This window comes from Diadema antillarum, unplaced genomic scaffold (assembly GCF_040938485.1).
Source record: "Diadema antillarum isolate AM-2024a unplaced genomic scaffold, OU_Dant_1.0 seq00000082_RagTag, whole genome shotgun sequence".
In the NCBI taxonomy this organism is placed as follows: Eukaryota; Metazoa; Echinodermata; class Echinoidea; order Diadematoida; family Diadematidae; genus Diadema; species Diadema antillarum.
This window is the reverse complement of record NW_027271175.1, coordinates 1,427,169-1,450,321: the sequence shown is the minus strand read 5'-3', so window position 1 is coordinate 1,450,321 and position 23,153 is coordinate 1,427,169. Positions and strand designations below refer to the sequence as shown.

At 39.7% G+C, this 23,153-nt stretch overlaps 1 protein-coding gene across 1 annotated transcript in view; it reads left to right on the top strand.

Moving 5' to 3' along the window:
• LOC139726296 (lysine-specific demethylase 2B-like) overlaps positions 1–17,306 on the top strand; it is a 39,108-nt gene extending 21,802 nt beyond the window's left edge. Inside the window, exons 11-18 of the mRNA XM_071637364.1 lie at positions 681–767; positions 1,411–1,620; positions 2,461–2,685; positions 3,425–3,478; positions 6,014–6,076; positions 7,798–7,848; positions 14,861–15,812; positions 16,972–17,306. Coding sequence (XP_071493465.1) covers positions 681–767; positions 1,411–1,620; positions 2,461–2,685; positions 3,425–3,478; positions 6,014–6,076; positions 7,798–7,848; positions 14,861–15,812; positions 16,972–17,165 — 1,836 coding nt within the window. The 3' untranslated portion in view covers positions 17,166–17,306. The remainder of the gene's footprint in view (positions 1–680; positions 768–1,410; positions 1,621–2,460; positions 2,686–3,424; positions 3,479–6,013; positions 6,077–7,797; positions 7,849–14,860; positions 15,813–16,971) is intronic.
• The last annotated feature ends 5,847 nt before the right edge of the window (positions 17,307–23,153 follow it).

Here is a 23,153-nt window from a genome sequence, read left to right as displayed (position 1 = left end):
GTTCAAATTCTTTGATCAAAGTTGTAGAAGCTTATTACAAATCTGCAAGTCACTTTCAAATAAAAGTGTGTAACAAGAAAACATATGTCTTACTTAGATAAAGTAATTTAACAAAACTCGTCAGGTATAGAAAGCGCATTTAAGTCAAATCACATAGTGTGTGGGGGAAGCACACATGAAATGTACTCTAACTTCCTAAACTAATCCTAAACTATTCAGCACTCATATTGCCTCTTCAGTTGATGCACTCGATGGCAATGCCATAACACAGGGCAACACACACTGCACACTACACAAAGTATTTACCCAGTAGGGAAACAAGTAAGCCTGAATCACCCAACAAAATTGAGTTCGCTGTAGTATTTGGGCCTCAAGCAACTGTTTTTCAGGTAGAATCTTCTGTAGTGCAGTTCATCTTGCCTAACCTCACTACTTACGTAAGAAATACCTTTGGCTGACAGTTTTTTAAAGCTTTTACAACATTGCTACAACATGAAGGTCTGTGGTAGTAAAGTTTGGGCATCCTGTGCATGGTTGTACAACCTAAATACCTGCATGAAGCTCATTGTCAACTGGCCAGGGCTTCAGTTTATGAAGAGAAATGCAGCCATTACAAGTGACATTAATTGCAGTTGCCAAAGCAACAACTGAAACACTGGTCCTTCTGTGTCCCCATACAGGAGATGCTTGAGGTACACCAATATGATGACCCCGCCAAGGGTGTGACCGGGGTGCCAGTGGTCAAGTGGCCAGACCCGCCTCGAAAGGTGAGACCAGTATCACATCCATCCTCTGATTTTATTTTGTTGATTTAATCCCATTGAGTGTGTGTGTTATGTTTGTATGTTTGTTTGTTTGTTTTTTACAGTTTATACATGATTTGGTTCACGTGTCACTGGTAACATAAAATTTTTGATGTGATCAGTTAATGTGATTAGTGGACATGGTGATGTAGAAAATGTAAAAGTGGATCAGACTATGGTATCTCCATTCAACTATGCACATCTGAATGGATAAGTGTAAGTGTTAAGATGACCTTTAATACTATGCAATGTCCCATGACTTTCAAGTGTTCTTTCTAAAAACCCAAATGATCTTTGTGAGTCAGATTACATAGTTGTTTGTTTGTTTGTTTTTTCAAGATGTCATAGTACTTTTGATCAGGAAAGAAACATATTTGTGTATGTGGTAATCTTGGGGTAGTCCGTAAGTCTGTGATTCGTGGAGAAGATGACTTTTGCTCCACCCCTATTGAAGTATGGGCCACTTCTTTGCGCTTCTTGAGGGAAAGTATACTGATAAAAAGTGTGCTAATGTACCTACCATTACATGTGGGTGTGGGGAAATTTGTAGTCAATATCACACTTTCCTTTGCTGCTTTGCCCAACACACACACATACAAACACACAGATACGTCCGCTGAAACTGAAGCCGGTGCACCACCACAGACCGCCAAGCAAGAAGGCCATGCTGAAGAGCCGGAAGCGCCGCTCGCGGTGCAAGAAGTGCGCCAACTGCACGCGACCGGAGTGCGGCAAGTGCAACTTCTGCCGGGACATGAAGAAGTTTGGCGGTCCGGGCCGGATGAAGCAGACGTGCATCATGCGGCAGTGTCTGTCGGTAAGCAGTGATAATAATAAAAAATTTCCTCAGTGGGGCTCTCGTCACTGGCACTTTTAAGATCCTCCTGTTTAACATTTAGCATGTCAAGGTCCACCCCCCCCCCCTCCCCCCATCACACACACACACACACACACACACACACCTACATTGATGACCTTCTGACAGTTGGATAGTTGTGCAATCCATACGATTTTGTTAAATCATATTATGTTAAATCCATACGATTTTGTTAAAATTTACTCCAATTTTCATTGACCTCTGATTTCTCTCCAATGCTTTTTTTTTTTCACTCATTATACTATATTCCTTAGGTTTGGAGCTGTTTCTTTGTATTATCATTTTTGATATTCATTATTTATTATTGTTTTATAGGAAGGAAAGAAAAAAAAAACACCTTTCATTTAAGCCCTTTGTTGTTCAAACATAATTGCACATTCCAGGTGCAGAATTTTTAAAAGGCCATAGTCGCTAAGTCTTGAACCCATTTTTGAAGTTGCAATACTGTGGGTTATATATAAAATGTCTGTTTCTCTCTCAAACTGGCATTTTTATAAGAAAATTCTTTCTACTTTAATGAATTTAACCATCTTATTTAATTTTCTTTGCAATGAATACAGTTTGGTAAAATTTTGAGTTGCAAATCTAATGATGTTAAAGTGATGATTTCTGCAGCCAAAGTCCCCAAGGACTTATTGGTTGAAAAAAGCAGTTTCATGGTAACTTGTCACTTGCAAATCTGGTAGTGTCATTCCTTGTGTATATACCTTCCTTCCTTCCTTCCATTCATTCATTCTCTTGCTTCTGCCTCTGCTTCACGGCTCTGCTGTTCCCCCGCAGCCCATCCTGCCGAGCAAATCCAACTGCTCGGTCTGCCAACAGGAGGACTGCGATACGGAGGGCAACACCTCGCTGATGGAGTGCCACCAGTGCGGGGACATCGCCCACCCGGCCTGCCTCCGTCTCCAGGGTTACGAGGAGGAGGGCATCATCAACGAGGACCTGCGGAACAGCTGGGAGTGCCCCAAGTGCATGAGGGAGGAGGACGAGGAATCGGACGAACAGGTAGCGAACCACTCCATCATCAATAAGATGACTTCAAGATATTACGTGATAAGGCGCTCGCAAGTGCACCATGATTTTTTTGTGAATAACCTTGTGCAGGCAAAGTTACAAAGTTGGTAATGGGAAAAACCTGAATATATATGCAAATGTTAGCCTTGACTTTAGCCTGTCTTCCACATATGTTTGTAAATGAATGACTTGTGGAAACTCTGATTCTGCAGTCCTCTATTTCCTGTGCCATACCCTTTGGTCTAAATTTAGTTGAAAGAAATTAGAACAAATTTTAAAAGAACTGAAAGACCTGCTTTGTAAAGAGTATCTATAAATTTCAATTCATTTATGTATGACTGTCTGGAAAAAAGAAATACTGAGATCGTGCACTGTATGTTACACATTGGTTTGTATCCAGAAAGATTTGCCTTTATCAAATGAACCTTTATGCTATCTATGACTGTAGAAATGCTATCATGCACTTATATGCCTTTTATGCATATATTATGCCTAATGCCTTTTATGCATAAATAAAAGATGAAAGAACATAGGGATTGATGTAATGATACATAGAAATATGGAGAGATTCATACTAGCTCTCAACATAAGATTTATATCAGGCAAGGTTGTAATGAATTGTTGAATTCCAGATATTATAAGCAAGTAAACTCATGCGAACTTTGTGACTTTGATATGTGGAAAATAAAGTTTTGTCTTAATTGTTTTGCTTTGCTTTATATCTTTCCAGTCCAATAGTGACTCAGAAACATTGCCATCCAGGAGGGGACGAAAAAGAAAAAGTGTGAGTCACTCCTTCACTCGCTCTTTAACTCTCTTTAATCACTTATTAACTTTGATGGTGGTGAGTAAAAAAACAAACAAGCATACAATAAAGGGATTACATTACGGTATGTAGGACAAGGTTGATAATCAATGCAAGCATTTACGTAGCTTTAGCTTGTCAGATAAAAATGCTGTTATCAAATTTCCAAGAAATTGCCACTTTTTGTTGACTGAGGTATTTTGCAGATGGCCATAGGGGGAGCAAAACAGGAAATACAAAAAAGAGAGGAGAGGGGCGGGGAATTTCCCCATTTGCTCTCTAAGATGCTGCATAGGGTGGCCACAACTCTACCACCTTGATAGAGGATGATCGTCATTTCTTACAGTGCTCTTTGTTGAGCTTTTGGGTCAGCGGGTATTAGTGACAGAAGTCATCATTACAGTTAATATAGATCATTAAATATTCACCCTGTGAAAACAACCTGGAAACTCGGTGAAAAAGTTGGCATACTGACCTCCAGAGCATAGTTGGGACTCTTTTTAACCCTTATTCACTGTGCTTCCTTTGTTGATAGGTAAGCAGGTTGGAGGGCTTTCTTTAACCCTTTGCCAATCGGGGCAGGTGTCTCAAAACTAATTTCCAATGAATAGAGATTACCTTGTCCCCATAATACATATTGTGTCACCATGGCCATCCTGTTGGACTGAGGCACATTGCTACACCTGAATGGGCTTGCTAACTTTACAACTAGGTTAAGTTTACAAGGATTACTGAATACTAGTGGACTAGCTTTCCAAGTTAAAGATTGGTGCCTGGGCACTTGACGGGTTGAGTATGTATTGTTATCATAAGATTTACAAGACCAGCCAATGGATTGCGTTACACAGCAGTAGCACTGTTTTCTGGCAGTCTGAGTAATGTACCAGTATATGCAATTCTGCAAAAAGACATTGGAGCCCTTTATAGCAACGATGATCCTCCTGTAAGTTTTTGTAAAACCACCCGTATTAGAAGGAGTGGCTGATACTACAAATGGTGCAAGTTGTCTTTGATGCAACTATACATTTTCCACTTTTTAGCATGGCTCAGTTTGTGTGTTTGATGTGTATGTGTGTGTGTGTGTGTGTGTGTTTGTGCGCAGGTATTTTTTTAATTGATTTTTTTTTCTGCTTGCATTTAGAATCAAGTGTCACGTAGATCTATTTCTGTCCACACTCTGATAGCCAAGTGAGTGTGTCGCTTGTTTTTGTCAGGGTGGCCTCATCTTATTCCATGCCACTGCATAGGAAGCTATTGAAAGTGAAACTAAGGTTCTCATTACAAGCCCAGGACACTTGGCTGGACCTGACATAAGGATAACAAGTGATGGGGAGAAAAAAAAATTGGAAGCAGTATTTTCAGTTTTGTTCACGATTACTCTCTCGCTAAACATTTTCTTTGAATGGAGCTTGACCGCAACCCATCAAGTATGTACCTCTTCAGATTTGTCCTGCGGTACCAATACATGATCTTTTTTTTTCCCCCATGTGAAAACTGGGACAGGGGTGCGAAGAACATCTGTTTTCAAAACTAAAGTTTCTTATTAATCCACTTAGGGGAAAGCAAATAGAAGTGGTGCTAGACTTGTTGGCCATGTACTCGAGTGTGAATCTCATTCTGTCGAGCATTTGAGCGTAGATAATCATTTTGAACGTTGTGATGTGGCAGGGTTTTCTGCAAACCAGACGAGAGGAAGCTTTGCAAATGAAACGACGAGCAAAGGTACGGTGAGGCATCGTGGCAGCTTGAGTATCAGTAAGAGGACTGGTGTGGGTTTTTGAGATACCAGCCGTGGCAGTAATGCACAATGTCTTGGTATTTATTGTCTGGTTATTTAGAGAGGATATACTGTGAGAGAACCAGTAAGAGTGGGGCTGAATGTTGATTGCAAATCCTGGCTTGAGCTGTGTGTTCATCAGAGTGCAGCTGCTATTCTCTGAGACAGAGGATTGATTAACATCATCAAGATTTGATAACTCTCTGTGGATTTCATATCTACTCTGAACTTCAAATGTTATCACATTCCTGAAAAATGTTTCAAAACAAACGAATGGTTTCTGGAGTGTTGAGACACGTATTAAAATGAGTTTCCTTGTTGACTGCAAACCATAGATTGCATTCTATTCAACAGCTGTGTCACTAACTTGATCTTAAAGTCAAGCAAACACACAATCCTTGATACACTTACATCCAACTAGTGTATGTACGATTGTGCTTACCCTCTGACGGTGGAATGCACAAGGTCAAGCTAAGCCCTACTTCCTCAATTGTATGTCAAAGGTCAAACTCTTCAGACTGCAAGTGAACACTCAGAATTCAGCATAATCTCATTGGGAAACACCTGTGATGTATGATATGCCAAACGCGAGTCAAGAAACACAATTTAAGTCTGCATTCAGATTTACTAGATTCACTAAGTTGGCACGAAACATGTATTTGAACATGCTTATTAGAAACAGGTCCTCATGTTTGTGTTAAACATGTAAGTGCCACTGGTTTGGTTTCCCCTAACAGGTGGAGGGCGAAGGCAGAGGGGGCAAGAAATCTGGTGGAGGCGTTGTGGGAGCACTGAAGAGGGTGAGTAGTGTAAAACACAATATTTTCGCGGCATGAAATTTTCGCGAATTGGAGCTGACGGCCTTTTTCGTGGCATGAAATTTTTGCGAGTTACCTCTAACATTCAATGCACATAGTGTAGACAAGATCTTTAGCGTGCATTTTAATTTTGCGAATCTTGGCTCTCGCAAAATTTGCAATATTAAAATGCTCGCGAACATTCCTCGTTTTACAGTACATTCAACAGAAAATGTATTTATAAACCCAAACTTGCTATGTGCATAGCTCCGAGAAAATTGATCCATTTTATTCTCCAAGTCCTGTGTAGACTTACCAAGTGAACTTCATGCCAAATCATCCAGTAATGAAAGTATTCACAATAACTCCTTTTGAAGAAGTATAAGGATCGACTGAAGTGAAGAAAATGTCACAAAGAGTTGGGCCAGAAACATCATAAATCTGGATGCATCATTAATGTGGTCTTGGAGAGGGAAAACCATTAGCAGTAATACCATGTGCATCATCTTGTAAAATAGTATTGCCAATGTAGCCACCTGTGGCGGGAAAGGGCATCTTATACAATGTAGGCTATGGTTGACTTGTCAGAGGCCATGTACAGGCAAATAAGCAGGGTTTTTCTTAATGGCCGTTGACTTTTCACGAGATGTTTTGCGGTCATTTCACTTTCCAATGGTAAAGCAGGCACCATGTCACTGACATTATGAAACTGGCTAAGTTTACATCCAACCTGTAGATTTCAATAACTACCGCTGCTACTCTGAAGGTAGCGGTATTGAATTTGTGCATCTCACATTTCACGAGGTCAAACAAAGTGATTGAACTTTGCAACTCCCAACGGCAAATACAAAAGTCAGCCTTTATTCGCATGACCGAAATGATGATTATGCAACACTTACAGTAGTTGGCACATACTTTGGGTTCATGAGTGTGTCAAGCTGAGGATCACATCGGAGACCACTCCTGCAGCTGCATGATGTATGTAGCTCTGCACTGTAGTGAAAGTGGCAACTTGAGGTTGTGATCATGTGATCAAGGCCTTGTTATATCGCAGTCTGATGAAGATGTTTTTTTCATAGGGGAAGGGAACTAGTTCAGAGGCGTGCCAGTTTTCCTGTCCTTGATCATCTCAGTTGTGCAAATCAGATCTCCATTATGTCATCAGGGCCCTGTTTTATGAAGAGTTTATATAGTTTATTTCAGTGATAAGTCTATGGCAGCCTGTGTGTTAAGGAAATTCAAAATCAATATCTTTTGATAAAACGGGGCCCAGATAACATTGTTTTGTCAGCCTGTCTAGATTTTCAAATCCCATGCTGTCGAACTCGTTACTGTAGAACCAGACACATTTGTGGCACGAAACTCTCGCGAATTGGAGCCGACGGCCTTTTTTGCGGCCCAAAAGTTTGTGAAGCGCCACTGGCATTCGATGCTTTTTGTAGACAAACACTTTCACATGCATTTTACTTTCATGGCGCCTCGCGAATCTTAGCATGTTGCAAAATTCATGCACACAAAAATTTCTGGTTTTGCAGTACCTGCTACTTACTGTAGCAAATGCAACATCCAGGCCAAATTCTTTATTCACTAGGCGATGATTTGCTATTCGATGTTTTTGTAACCTTGGATTCTCTATGGATGAAACGGAAGAAACCCCAAGCTCTGTTGGCATGCTGTAATCCTCCTGTTGAACTCGCCCTTCTCTTTCTCTTGGTTCATTTCAGGAGAGTGTTGGCAGCCTCTCGTTGATGGACAGGAAGCTGCGAGGGGGCAAGGTAGCTAGCTCTCCGAGACAGTGTCTCAGATAACAATATGTAGAATTCTATTCATGTGTGTGTGTGTGTTTGTTTATCTGTGTGTGAATTGCGCGAAAGGAGCATTATCATTTTTCTCGTCGTACTGGATGGTGTGCAGCTTACCACAGAATGAAGATAGAAATGGTGACAGAGTGGAAGAAAATTCTTGGGAAGAAATAGCATTTTAAGTACTATTGAACAGAAAATTAGAAATGTTTGTTTTCTCACAAGGATCAGCAAAATTTATGCAGCCTCGAGAAGCTGTTGTACCCACCTGTAGTGACCATGTATTCAGTATTCTAGGACTTTTAAATTCCCTTTTTTTTTTTAGCACCAAATATTTGAAATGCTTTTGAAGTTAAGATGAGAGTCGGTAATCAGAAAGTTCAACCTTTATTTTTCTTGTATTACCAAGTATCGGATACTTGGAAGAATTATCAAATGGACATAATCTGTGGCCCTTTGACGCAGAAAGATACGTGTCGTAATGAAATGAAAAGGTAACGTCACTATCCAGGAACTAAATTTTCAGACTTACAAATCTTATTTCAATCGTAAGTGTCGCTTCTTGCAACATTCACCCTGTCCCTGTGAAAAGTGTGTGTAGATGTACACTTTAATGGACTATTATTTGATTTAAAAGAATGAAATCAGGTGTGTACATGGAATATGTGCTTTTAAAGCCCTTAATGTGTTATGTTCCACCTTGCATACTTCTACACCAGCAAGATTGGTGGCTAAATGACTAGACAGAAATTCAAGGAGTCAATAAGAATAATTTGGGATTAATTACTCATTCAGATCATAAGCTGTTACTTTGCTTCATCTTTCCTCTACTTTGATTCACTCAGCTCCAATTAACCAAATGCATTTGTCTAGTGGTTTTATAAAAATCTCAAATTCATACTCTGGTGTGCTATGATCCTCTGTTAATTTTTGGACCAATCAGAGTCCATCTATCTAAAGAATGCTAAAGATGAATATGCCTGTAGCTAAGATTCATGATGTCACTCACATACTTACGAGATATTGCTTGATGTACTGTTAGAAGTTTTGGCACTTCTCTGTGTGACGATTTTTTGAACAAGTAAAGACTTTCTGGCTTTAAGAGGATTAATGTACGCAACCATTATCTGTGAGGATTATTGTCAGCCCTTTGTTAATTGTCAGAAACCATGAAACCAAAGCTTTCCCTTTTGTGATTCAATTTCATCAGAGATGATTCGCCGTAGAATACAAATTTGTTACAAATTCTTTATTTTAGCAATCAAATCATTGCATTTTTTTTTTTTTGGTAATTTGCTTGTCCGCATCCATTGAATATATGTGCTTTTCGAAGCAGTTCATACACATATGTCTTCAGTTGTGTTGACTACTTGTACCGTTGCCAGAACTTATATTTTCCTGACATGAGATATAGTGAGAGAAAACATTCAGAGTTGTTGTTATTGTTGCTGTTGTTGAATGGTCATTGTACAGAAGATCAGGTTTCTTCCATTGTTCCTTGTTTTGTTTTTGTTGATATGTGTATTGCTATCAACAGTGTCAGAATGGCGTTGCCAATTTGGGCATGAAATGTCCGATGTTTGAATGTGCCAGTATAAATGTCAAAAGGAGACAGAGAAGAACTGGAAATTCTTGTATTTTCTTCTTCTTTTTTATAATTAGAAATTTGAAAAATTTCAGAGACTATCTATGAGAAAGTGTCAAATCTCTAAACAGCAGTGTGGGTCCCTAGAAGAAATATTTTGCTGAACATCACATGTAGTTCTTTAAAGGGAATTAAACCTAGATATATATGATTTAATGGATAAAGTAAATGTGGCAATATTGTGGAACACATCAGTGAAACAAATTCTGGCAGTACATTCAAAAGTTATGAATTTTTGAAGTTGCAGTGCCACCATTTCTTGATGCGAAGACTACAACAGTTTGTGATGTTGCATACATACAGCCAGATCAAAAAGATACAAAGAAAACTCTACAAAATGTTATTTTTTTTAATGAAAAGTACAAATTTCCTCCTCTTGATAATGACATGTGTTGAGGGTGAGATAATTCTTTCTGTTTTCTTAAAGAGGTAAGTCAAGTGCTTTTTCATAATACTAGAAAATGAAAATATGCTGAATTCTCTTTATATTTTCTTTATATTGTTGTCCGTTTGTGACGTCTCAAACTGATGTAGTCTTCTCATGCAGCAATGGCGGCACCAAAATTTAAACAATTCATAACTTTTGAACGGAAATACCTTTTCTCTCAAACTTCACTGGTGTGTTGTATTAATATTACAGCATTCACTCAGCTCACATGTGCATGTTTATTGGGTTTACATTCTCCTTGAGAATACTGATATTTATATACTTACTGAATACTGATTTGAGTGTATGTGCCGACCGGTCCAAAAATGTAGAAAATGATTGTGTGTGTAGTTACAGTGAGAACACCATTTGCACCACGATGTTAGAACACTTGTGACCAGAAATCATATCAAATACTGCCAATGCAAAAGTGTTGTGAGCTGTTCAAGGTGTACGGTGTTCTGTACTCTTACACTAAGTGCAATCAAAGGGGCAAAAAAAGAAAAAGAAGAAAAGATATGTGATTAATGTTCATTCTTATATGATGCACTGTACATCTTTAACACACATAGTACACATTCTCTTGTTCGGTGTGACCTCCAATTTTCAGCATATTCTTGGCCTAGTCAAATCACATCAAAGCATACAAAAGTTATAAATATCTATCTCTGTGATTGGTCATCAAATGGGGGCGGGGGGGGGGGGGGGGTAAATGATAATCAAAGGAATTTCATGTTGATGTCATCAAGTTTGCCAATTTACAAAATGCATATATCCCAAGTGCAGATGACTTCCACATGAAATATGTGTATGCATTTTTGAAATATCAGCACCTTAAAAAGAATTGCACATGAAATGCAAAATAACCCTATTACCAGCTACCGACCCAAAATAATGGTTGTACATATTGGATTGTACATGAAGAAAATTTGTAAATATGTATAGAACCTTCTATCAGTACCTTGTTTTTGTTTAGTTACACAAATATGTTTATCGATGTTGAATGAAAATCGAAATAAAAGAGATTTCTTTTTTTTTGTCTCTGCTTTGATGCATTTATCGATTAAGCAGTGCACTACTACTTTGCTTCATGAAAATCATTGAGTTACCATATAGTGATTAATTTTTCTACTTTGTCGTCAAAGTTGTGACAATGTTTGAATGCAGAACGGTAAGAATTCAACCATAAGTTACTTTCAAACCTGTCTATTCGGGGTTTGACACTATCAGTGTCCCAGTGGCCCAGGGCCACCAGAAATAGTTGCCGGCCACCACTTTTTAAGGAAAGATATGTGTTGGTGGCCCAATCAGGAGACCAAATTTCATTGTCATACCACCAAAAAAAAAACTTAGTGTCAAGTCTTGCTATTGAGGTCACCAAGGAAACACAAAAGTGGGTGTGCCTATGGAAGTGTTATCTACAGTATGTCCCCCAAAAAAATTACAATCGGATTTTCGCATTGATAACTTCCAATATGATTAGACTGTCTGAATGCGATTTCAGGGTCTAAAAATATAACATCTTCCCTATATTGTGCAGAAAACCCCATTCAATTTGGTTAAGTGGTGACAAAGAAATAGCACTTTGATGTTCTTGGAACTGCAAAATGTGTGAACACAAATGGACATACGTTGGAGGGAAGGGATTCCTGACATGCTTTTAAGGAAATCTTCATTTCTCTTTGACCACTGAAGCAAATCAAATAAGGTTTTCTGTAAGATGTGGGTAATAAAAGTTATTGTTTCATACCCAAAAATTGATTGACTTGATTTACTTTTTTTAAAAGTCATTGCTGCGGAGGGTCCTGAAGTAATTTTTTTTGGGGGGACATATGGTATATGAAGAATGTCTAGATGCAAGAGGCTATACAGAAGATCAGGGGAGTATTTCATGAAGCATTTTGTCCGACAAAGTTGTCAGACAAATTTGCTCTCAGCCAATCAGATACAAGGTTTTCAGTAGCTTGTAACAGTTTGTCAGAAAAATATCCGACCAAAATGCTTCATGAAATGCCCCCCAGGTTACCTTCAGTTAACTCTGGGGTGTGTTTTGTTTTTGTTTTGCTTTTAAATCTATGCATTTTTTTTTTTTTTGGGGGGGGGGGGGGGGGGTGCAATGCTGTTCAAGATGTACCTGGTACGTACAATGTATACAGCTACAGAAAAGATCACATAGATATGTGATGATGATATGCGCATAGATGGATACCTTCACTCACAAGACAAGTCACATAAAGTGTAAAACAGAAAAGAGAAAGAGTGAATGACTTTTTGTATTAAACAACAACCCCCCCCTTCTCAATGTGACTATAGATGCCTGAAATGTTCAGATACATCAAGTGTAAAGTGACATCAGGGGGGCATTTCATGAAGGAATTTGTTAGATAAAATATCAGGGGGGCGTTTCATCAACGAGTTTGTCGGAGGTTTTCACCGACAAATTTGCTATCAGCCAATCAGACGCAAGGATTTCAGTAGCTTTTAACAGTTGTCGGTGTAAATCACCAACAAAAAGTTTCATGAAACACCCCCAGGGGGGCATTTCATGAAGCATTTTTGTCCGACAACTTGTCGGACAAATTTGCTTCCAGCCAATCAGATGCAAGGATTTCAGTAGCTTTTAACATTTTGTCAGACGAAATATCTGACAAAACGCTTCATGAAATACCCCCCTGACAAGTCAATTATATCCGACAAGTTTTGAGAAATTCTTTAGTCTGATTGGCTGATTTCTCTGAACTTGTCGGATATAATTGACTTGTCGGACGTTTTATCCGACAAGTTCCTTCATGAAACGCCCCCAGGGGGGCATTTCATGAAGCATTTTGTCCGACAAAGTTGTCGGACAAATTTGCTCTCAGCCAATCAGATGCAAGGATTTCAGTAGCTTGAAACAGTTTGTCAGAAAAATATCCGACCAAAACGCTTCAAGAAATGCCCCCCAGAATATATTCTCTTCAGCATATTTTTGTTCTGTTTTGTTTTTGTTTGTTTTTTCCCCCGTGACTACCAGGCTGGCTGGCCATGTCCAGTTGCTCTGAATTGAGGTTGGTAGTGATGATAGCGGCTAACAACAAAGAACAATCAAAGATAGCAAACGTGATATCAAGAGCACTAAATGATATGTCATTAACACATTGTTAAGTGGTATGACACACTAATGTATAGTGTGGCAGCCAATAAAAAAATGATTCACAAAAAGTGGGTCATGGGCAAATTACAGTTTCGTGTGTCATGAACTTTTGACATTAACCACACTGATATGGAGCAGACTGTATGTTGCATTTAACAACAAGAGTACATGTTATTCTGATATCTCACAGTAAAGGTGGGCTGCTGAAATATATGCTGCAAATACACCGAGTATGTGTGTATACTCTCAAATCTGAAATTCATACTTGATTACTGTATATGCCAAATATTTTCTGAGGTTTTTATTTTCGCAAATTTCACAAGTTGGGTGCTATTCGTGAATTTAAAAACACGCGAAAATATGTACTCTAATCCGGACATGAATGTGACGTGCACAAATACAATTCTTTGTTCTGTACTGAACACAATCGCGAATGTATCCACCTGCGAATTTGTCCGGAAGTCCCGATTCGCAAAAAAAAATTAGACTCACTAAATATATGGTGTATGCAGTAATTTGTCACTCTAGATCAAGATCAAGATCAAGTGAGGCAAATTTCATTTGTTATGAATTTTGCTGAAAAAATGGACATGTAAGAAATGCAACAAAATCTTGAGACAAAATGGTTACATACTTTCATCTGTGTGCTTGTATCACATCTAGGAGAAAATGCATAAATATAATTATCCCCTGTACTCTATGCTTATCACATGTATTTGAATTCTTTCTGTGTACATTGCATTGTGACAGCAATGATGAAGGCTGGTTCCATCAGGAATAAAAGTTGCCATATGATTGAAATCTGGACTGCAACATTGAATTTCTCCTTTATTTTTTTTTTTTTGGGGGGGGGGGGGAGGGGTGGGTATGTTTTTACTGCCTTTTCTTTACGCTGATAATGTGTCTTCCATCTAACTAGTCAACTGTATAAATGGACTTTGGTCAAGGGCTGCTCAATTATGTCTCTACTTTGATGTGATTCTTCTCATCTAGGGACGTTGAAAAGAATGCTATAAGTTACCCTGTATTCAGCAAATAGGGAAAGATACACAGCCAATGTTGCAAATATGTTAATTTTCTGCTTTGGCAAGTCAAGCACTATGTAACAGCTGACTCTGCTTCAACATGATATATTACTTAGTACAGATCAAAGCCTTTCTCATTTCTCTTAAAGGATTTTTTTCTTTGTGGTTGTAAACATTGTCTGAGAGAGAGAGAGAGAAAATTTGACAGTAGAGTCCTACACGTGACTACATTGTACGTGGAGGATGTTTGCAAAGTTGGAATACAGATTTAGAAATATCATACTGAATGTTTTTGTCTTTTGAAAGTACACGCAAGCAACAGGAAGGTCTTGTGTAGCCTTCAAGGCATTTCACTTTGCTGTAACAATGAATAAGCTGGTGAGAATGAAACAACATCTTCCAAGACAAGATGAAGTGATCACCATCTTCTTGCAACGTCAGTCTCGATGGTGATGCAAATATACCATGGATTTTGGTCATAGCTGAACAACATCTTGTGTCTGGCAATACCACGTCTCTTGCGCAGTGAAATCTGAAATGCCACTTCCTCTGGCTCTCTCACATTTTCGGAAGAAGTATCCCTAATGAGGTCAGCAGGCAGGAGGGGATGGACATGGTGGTGGACAGAGCTAACCCATAGTTTGGGGATTACGTTGTACGAAGTGTTCGTTCAAGTGTAGCAAGTATGTGGTAGAGTGAAGAGAAAATGACATTGATCGGCCATCTTCCTGTGGTTCTTCCCCTCCCTTCTCCAGAGACTACAACCAAGCTCCAGCTATCAAGGAAGCTTCCAGGCCAGGCTGCGCAGCTCAAAGGGCACCACCCAGCAGCTAGCCAAACAGAAAGTCCTGCAGGCAAAGTATCACATGCAATCCTCGCGCAAAAGCGGACTGCACTGGCGGCAGTGGCACGGGAAGAAGAAGGGGCGGCCGGGCCGTCCGCCGAAACTGCGAGCAGAAGTCCAACCGAAGCCCGTCATGATGGAGAAGCTACCCGTGTGCGCAGCTCCCAAGTTTGTGGTCAGACCAGCCCCGGTCAGTCCTCCTCCCGAGTTTGTCGTCATGGAGGATGACTCCAAGCACCCCTTCAGCAGGGACAACTGGATGAATATCTTTAGGTTCCTGGACAAGTGCTCTCTCAATGAGTGCATGGCAGTGTGTAAGACCTGGAACCGGTGGTGCATTCATCCCTCGCTGTGGAAGCACCTAAGCCTGGCCCGTATCTCACCGGTGCCCAAGTCCGCCCTGTGCGGCATCGTGCGGCGGCAGCCGACTTCCCTCGACCTCTCCTGGACCAACATCTCTGCCAAACAACTCTCGTGGCTCCTCCCACGGTTGCCCAATCTCAAGGAGCTCAAACTTGGGGGCTCCACGTGGCCCGTTGTCTCCAGCCTGGCCTCGGTGGTCTGTCCCTTCCTGACCTCCCTTGACCTTCAGTGGGTCAGCGCCCTCAATGACGCCTCCCTACAAGCCCTCCTCTCCCCTCCAGTGGACCACAGACCGGGCTACTTTGATGAGAGATCCCGTCTCTCTAATCTGGAGACCCTCTGCCTGGCTGGGGCAGACATCACCGATGCCACCATGTCGGAGATTGTCCAGTACACTCCTCTTCTTACACACCTAGACGTCAGTTTCTGTGGCAATCTGACCGATGCAAGTGTCCGTATCCTCCTAGATGAGAAGTCACCAGTTAGGATGACACTTAGAGGTAAGATTGCCAGGGTTACCTGATCCTTGATGAGATGGTAATCATGAATTCCTTTTGAAGATGGTGGTCAAGGATCCTCCAAAATCGTCTTGAGTTTTTGAATTGGTTTTAATTCATCAATAGGCAAGACGAGGCACAAGAATAGGTTGAAACGTAGATGTTGCTTGATTGAAGCTAAACAATTGATAGGAGTTTAAAATCCAGTAGCATGCTCTACGATGTTATAGGTATTCAAAGTTGTCCAATTCTGGCAGAAACTTTCATGTGCACTAATGCTGAGATACATAGGTCTCAAGGTCTCTTTGCTAAAACTAATTGTAGCACTTGTAGATCTCTGATGACATAAGTGATTAGGTATAGCCCAGCCTCATATCACTCTGGCTCTGTGTTTTTCATCAAGGTTTGTGAAATGTCATGTACCGTTCAGTTGTCCCAAATATGACAAATTTCATATCATTAATATCAAGACCAAATCTATTGTATTGGTAGGTCAATGCGTGGAGTGAGTGTTAATGTATTTCATCAGATGCTTATCAAGTACAATATCTGAGTATGAAAATGTTAAATGTTCACTTTTTTTTTTTTGCTGTGACCATTTACTGGTTTCACAACCTTCTTTGTATTTTACCTTAATATATATCGTGGGCTGAGAACAAGAAGAGCTTTATCGCTATTTTGGGGTATTGAGTTATTGATATCATGTTGTAGAGCTCATGCAATCTCCTCTGCGTTATGGTGTTAGTTTTAGATTAAATTCGTGTTAAGTAAACTTTCAAGAATTAAAACCACAGGGGCACTGTTTTACCCTATATTTGGGACAATGCTTATAAATCTACCCAGTTGATTAAATAAAAACCTTCAGTTTCATGAAAATTGATCATTTCGTTTTTATTTACGCTCAAATCTTAGAACGGGATAGCGCCCTTCTGCTTCTCAGCTGACCATATGATCATTCGCACAATGTCACATGCCAAGTTTATGGAATGAAAATGATTATGCACTGGTTGGGAAAGCTGAGAGACTGCCTTTTAACAATACTCTAGATTGAGGCAGAAGGCAAACAATTTGCATGACATAGCAATAGCATGCATCGTGTTGCCATAGAAACAAGAAGCACCGAGAATAATGCTTTGATCTTTCCTGTACATCTACTTTATAGATCTAAACATTGCTGGTTGCCGCAAGATGACTCTGGCAGTCTTCAGCGAACTCGAGTCCTGCCCCAAACTCAAGAAGCTGGTGGTGCATTCGTGTCCGAACCTTGCCCAGGAGGCCTGCCTGAAATTCACGGAGACGAAAGGGGTGGAGATGGTGCTGAACAAACCAAGGAGAGTGTGTAGTCCCAGGCACTGACATTTGTGTCGCAGGAAATATTGACTGCTCCAGTGGCCGAGCGTGCCAGAGAGTGGCATCTGTGCAGATTGCAATGATGCTACCTGTGGAGCCGAAGTGCGTAGTGATCGCACAGGGCGTGGCAGCATGCGACAGTCCAGTCCGTGGGTGACACCCTGTTAGTCCAGACCTGCAATAGAGACAGTGCACAGTGCAATAAACACTGTGAAATATGACTTTGTGTTGATATCATGGGTATTTTTCTATATATGTGGGAAGAGTTGTGTGTATGCAGTAACATTCACAATGGGGATGAGGCTACTGAAAAGGACTACGCTACCAGGACAAGTTTTGCTCATGACATATCCCAGAAGTTTTTTGAGAGAGTGTGTATATAATGAGTGATGTATAGTCAAGTGCATTTTTTTTGGGGGGGGGGGGAGGGGATGGGAGAGGGAATAGATTTCAACTCTCTAGTGCTTCTGCATACATGTCACAAGTTGTTTGTACCTATCAATCACTACAGATTGATGCTCAGTTTTTGCGGCTGTCAGCATGTGGGCTAAACTATGCACCTTTGTTCTCTCATGTACATGTGCACAGTCTTGGGATGACTACTCACATAGAAGCATCAGACCGTCTATGTACCATCGATCAAGAGGGATAAAAAATGAAGGGATTAATGCTGCTTGTGTGATCATGCTGAGATAAAAGACACAAGCTTGTTATCATAGGCTGTTGCTAGTAAGGAATAACATTTATATCTCTCCTTCTCTCTCTGTTTCCATTCCCCTCTCTTTCGCACAGAATGTTTTCCCGTTTCAAATCTTTTTTTTTTTTTTTACTCCATTTCCCCTTCTTACCCCCTCTGACTATTCTGTACAGTGTGCTTTCATTCACTGAATTTTCTTAACTTCATTGTCATCCCTTCAAATCAGGTACCTTTTTTTTCCCCCATCAGACCTTTTTCTATGTTGGTCTGTCATTCATTTATCTACCTACCTACCTCCCTTCCTCTCTGTCTATCTAGTATCTATCCATCTATTTACTCTAAAATTGTCTGTTATTTTGGTGAGGGTTTGATTTTCCTGAATTTCATAATCAATGTTGAACCGCGAATTGGATGACACAAAAATATCGCGAGGGCTTCGTAGCGGACAACTTGTGTATTGCTTTTGTAGATAAAATGCTTGTACATTTCTCGAGCTCTGAGCTATTGCAAAATTGCCAAGTCATAGCTACTACACATTTTGTTTTAAAAATTACTCTTGGTCATAGAGGTACTTGCCATCCCTTAATGAGTTCCATCAATATTCCTATTAAAATTTATATTTAGAATGCAACTATATGTCTTTTGAACATTCTGTGTCGAATTCAAGGTCACATAGCAGTTTTATGAAGGGTGCAGAAACTTCTGTATGCTCCACCTGTATGTTCTTTGTGTCCAGGTTATTTGGCAGCCACCTGTAATGAGAAATTTGAGAGTTCAGTCTCACATACAACTGTAACTGTGATATCATGATAGTTTGGTCCCCCACCCAGTTAAAGTAGTACTTTGTATGTGTTGACCATACAGCAAAGAAACCCACTGCCAGCATTATCAATATTTCTCACCCAACGTCACTTTCTTGATAAGTCAGAGCAATTTTGGCCAGCTTTCATCGTTAGGAACCAGGTAGGCATGTTTTTTTTTTTAAATCACAGAGAGGCTGTTAAAAAAAAAAGAAGAAAATTATGACTGATTACAGTGTACATGTATGTTCATTCAAAATGGCATGCCATTGATGCATATCCATCGGTGCAAATTTTTGTTCTGAGTTTTTTGTCCATTCTGAAATTTCTGCAATTATGTACCATCATATGGCGTTGAATGATCATGCAAATAGGCCAAAATTATGGACGCCCTTAAATGACGTTTATGAGCCATAACTGTCAAAGACATTTAAGACTCATAATTGCACCATATGGTGTTTTTTTTTTTTCCTCTGACATGGATTGCACTCCGTTACACAATGCTATCTGATATTGCGCCTGGTTAATTTTGGCTCCTCTCTGGTAGCTGACTTTGTTGCTTTGAATTGTGGGAATTACCCCAAATTAAGGAAAACAGTTGAGTCAAGTTTGGAAGATATCCCTGAAATTCAATTTGTGGGATGTCATCCCGATACTGCTTGGCCCGGCTTGATGAGCAAAGGCGTGCCAAACCTGCAAAAAGTTGCAGGCAAATGATTGCATGAGTACAAGAAGTGTAATGCCTTTGTTTCATTGAACTTGATGTAGAAAAGATATGCTTGGTCTAGTATTTCTCTTTTATTCTTTGTGGAACAAGAGTTATCCAGTGAAAACACACAGTCTTCAATCAACCTGGGCCCTGTTTTATGAAGAGTTAAGATTGATTTTATAGTTGATTTCAACTGTAAGCCTATGGCAGCCTGTGTGGTAAGGAAGTTTAACCCGCTGAGGACGAGTCCCGAGTGCACTCGGGCAAGTGTCATTGGGAAATGCGTGTTGTAGCAAAATCAGTCCGTCCTCAGCGGGTTAAAATCAATTTGATCTTTTGATAAAACGGGGCCCTGTTTCAAGATATGTACAAATGAGCATGCCTGTGTTAAAGGGTTTATGGGCAATGTCAAGGTTTTCTCCCTTTTGTGCTTGCTGGCCTGGAAATACAATTGACTTGTGTGTTGTACAGCCTGTATATTGGAGGAAAAAGTGATGGAATCTTTTGCATTGGGACTTTGTAATGAGCTTTGCAACTTTTGTTCCCACTAAATGCATCCCGTTACTGTACTGGGTATCTCTGTTTGTATGTTCTAGTAATTGCTATCTGAGTTATAAGCTTTGGGCAAGGTGTGCATGTAGATTGCATGTGATTGTAGGTTTATTCTATTGCGAAAAAGACTTGTAGATTCTAATACAATGTACATTACAAAGCTGGCTTGTGCAAGGGGTGTAAGCCTGAGTTTCTACAGCAAAGAAAAGAGAAACAGTGACTTGTGATCGATGATTCCAGTGTTCAGGACTACATCACATCACTTATAATTATGTACATCATACACTCCAGTGGACGCAAGACATGAACAGCTGTATATATTTATGTACAAGCTTTTATTTAGAATGTCACAACCATTATGGGTGTGCGCAACGGAGGTCTCGTCCCATACCTCACACATCTATTCACTTCATGTACGGCATACAAGGCGTGTTTGTCTGAGTTGAAACAAACACTAGCTGATAAACCATGCCCGCATTACACATGCTTATGAACACACAGATGTAAACACTCACTCAAACTCAATATACATTGTACTAATATAGTGGTATACCATCATAAACACTCTTGCCAGATTTCTAGCTCTGTCTTCTCTATTTTTAAACTCTAAATTGCATTGATCTTCAGTCTCATTTCTGTCAATTTCAATTGTATAATCTGTGGTTCCAGCACGATACAAAGCCATTGGTCTTAATATCCAGGTCAGGATTTCTTTCTTTTTTCTACTCCACTGGAGCACAACACCTTTCGGAAGGGCTGGTCAGATAAACATGAACGCCACAGGACTACTGCTTGAATTCTGGCAAGAAACTTAAAAACTTGGTCATCGGCGTCCATTGCAATGAAAATGAAATAATACACACACTGTATCAAGGGTTCATTTCTTTTCAATCTCCCATCACAATAATCTATTCGAAGAGGATGTTGCATCACCCCTAAAAGCATGGGCGTGGTCATTCTTAAATGTCACCTGACAAACCGTCTCATAGAAACATTACTGCCATCGACAACATACACACAGTTTATGTCGCCTAGCCTTGTGTTTTACTTGAATACAAACCCTGCCTCCACAAGGTGTAGTAGTCTATTGCAGGAAATGAAAACTTAAACTGATAATCATATCACAGATGGGTGTCCTCCCATCACTCCAATTCAACATCATTTTGTTACTACAATGTATATGTTTTGTTTTTGTTTTTTGTTTTTTGTGTTAGTGGGAATAACTGTACGGATTCAAGTAACAGAGATTTCCATATTTAGGTATTACCTTCTTTTTTTTACATGAATGACTCTGTTGTTGTCATGGAAAAAATAAATAATTAAATTCACCTTCTTGGTATGACTTAATATGTGTACATGAGAAATGTACTATACACACTTCTTATCTCTTTTCAACATATTGAAATATCTTCTTTCTTTCTTTTTTAATGTTCAGTAAGTCAGCCTCCTACATGGTCAGAAGGATGATTTCAGCCTCCATTTAACTGTGCCAAAGTGGAACCACCATGAACATGAATATGTCACACATGTTCAGAGTTAATGAATGAAATTGTTGAAAAAAGTTTTGATGAACTCTTCAAGAAATCATACCCCCAACACTGAGGCGCATGGTTCATTTTGCATTACACTTGGTTCTTGCAATCATCCATAGCCACCACTTCAACCTTTATCACACATTTTATGAAGACGTTGCCCATGCCTCAGTGCTGGAGAAACGTTAAAGTTGGAATATCACAGTAAGCGTGCAACTACATGGTCGGCTGAAAGCTGAGCTTTAGAAATGAGCTGGTAATTATGCCAGCAGACAATAATTGTAGCACAGAGCACATCAAAAGCCACACAATAAATAATTTTGCACAACTGGTATAGCACGATGAGTACAGCCCACGCCATAGGACCAGGTTACTTTCTTACAGGGACACCTACATTATAACCGGTGTGCCAGTAGTTAACAGCACACTGGTATACACCTCATAACCAGGCAACACAAAGCACTACAGCATCATGGTACTGATTGAAAACCGCAGTTAACATTTGCGAAACGCCGTTTCAAGAATGGACACATGCCCAAAAGACAAAATATTTTCGAAACCATAATTACTAGTACATATGCCATTATTCGTAATCAATTTCAATTTTTCACAGAAGACCCTCATTTCCGTTAACCCGAGCCTGGTATCTACAATACATTCTTCAAGGAGCTGAATCGATCACCTTAACATTTGTGTGCATGTACGTGCATGTGTGTGTGCGCGCGCGCGCACGCGTGTGTGTGTGTGTGTGTGTGTGTGTGAATAACAAAATATCACAGTGCTTTGGGTTGCTAGAATTAATCACATTGTCCAGTACACTGTGTACTGTGAAGAAATTCAAGATATTGCCTTAACAAAGGGTATCAAAGTAACAAAACTTTAAAATTTACATTTCTACTCTGTTTTTGGCATTCCTAGGATAATTTTGTAATGAGAGGTATGTCGTCCAGCATGTTGAGTATGGGCTTAGAAATAAAACAATCTTGATATATGCAGTATACAATGTACAATCGATATTATGAGTGGTTATTACTACATTTATGGGAGAATACAGTATTGAGTTAGAGTCATAACTTGTATGTTACTGAACACATACAGTATCTTTGGCACTGCTACATGTACTAAATGTGTTCTTTGGATTGGCAAAATGATTACTGTATTTCATCTGCATTTGACTTTAAAAAACTTTGAACAATTTATGTTAGAACACATACATTTTCAAAAATAACAGTATAAGCATTTGTAACAGAAAGATAAGACAAACAAATACAGCTTATAGCAGGTCATACCCACATCATATTACCTTATCCGAGTCTCCAATCATGAGCCAGAACAGTTCTTCAGATATGGTGACTGTGAACATTGTGTAAAAATATTCAGCCAGTAAAGTATGCACAATGTGTAGGGTGTGCTGGATCCCAGTAACGGACAGTACTGCCCTGAATCATATCTAATTTGGCAAGAGACATCTTTGTCGTAACGCATGTACGTGAACAGGTTGCTACATTATTGCTGTCGCCATGTCAGACTGTCCTAACAACAGCCTCTACTATTTACAACATGGCGTACCTGGTATTATACCTTTGTTTCTATACTGTTTGGTACAACATGTAGACATATGGGACACAGCCATGTACATCAACAACACCGGTTAGGAGAGATACCCATCAGATTCATTGCGTTTGGAATACAACATCTCACCAC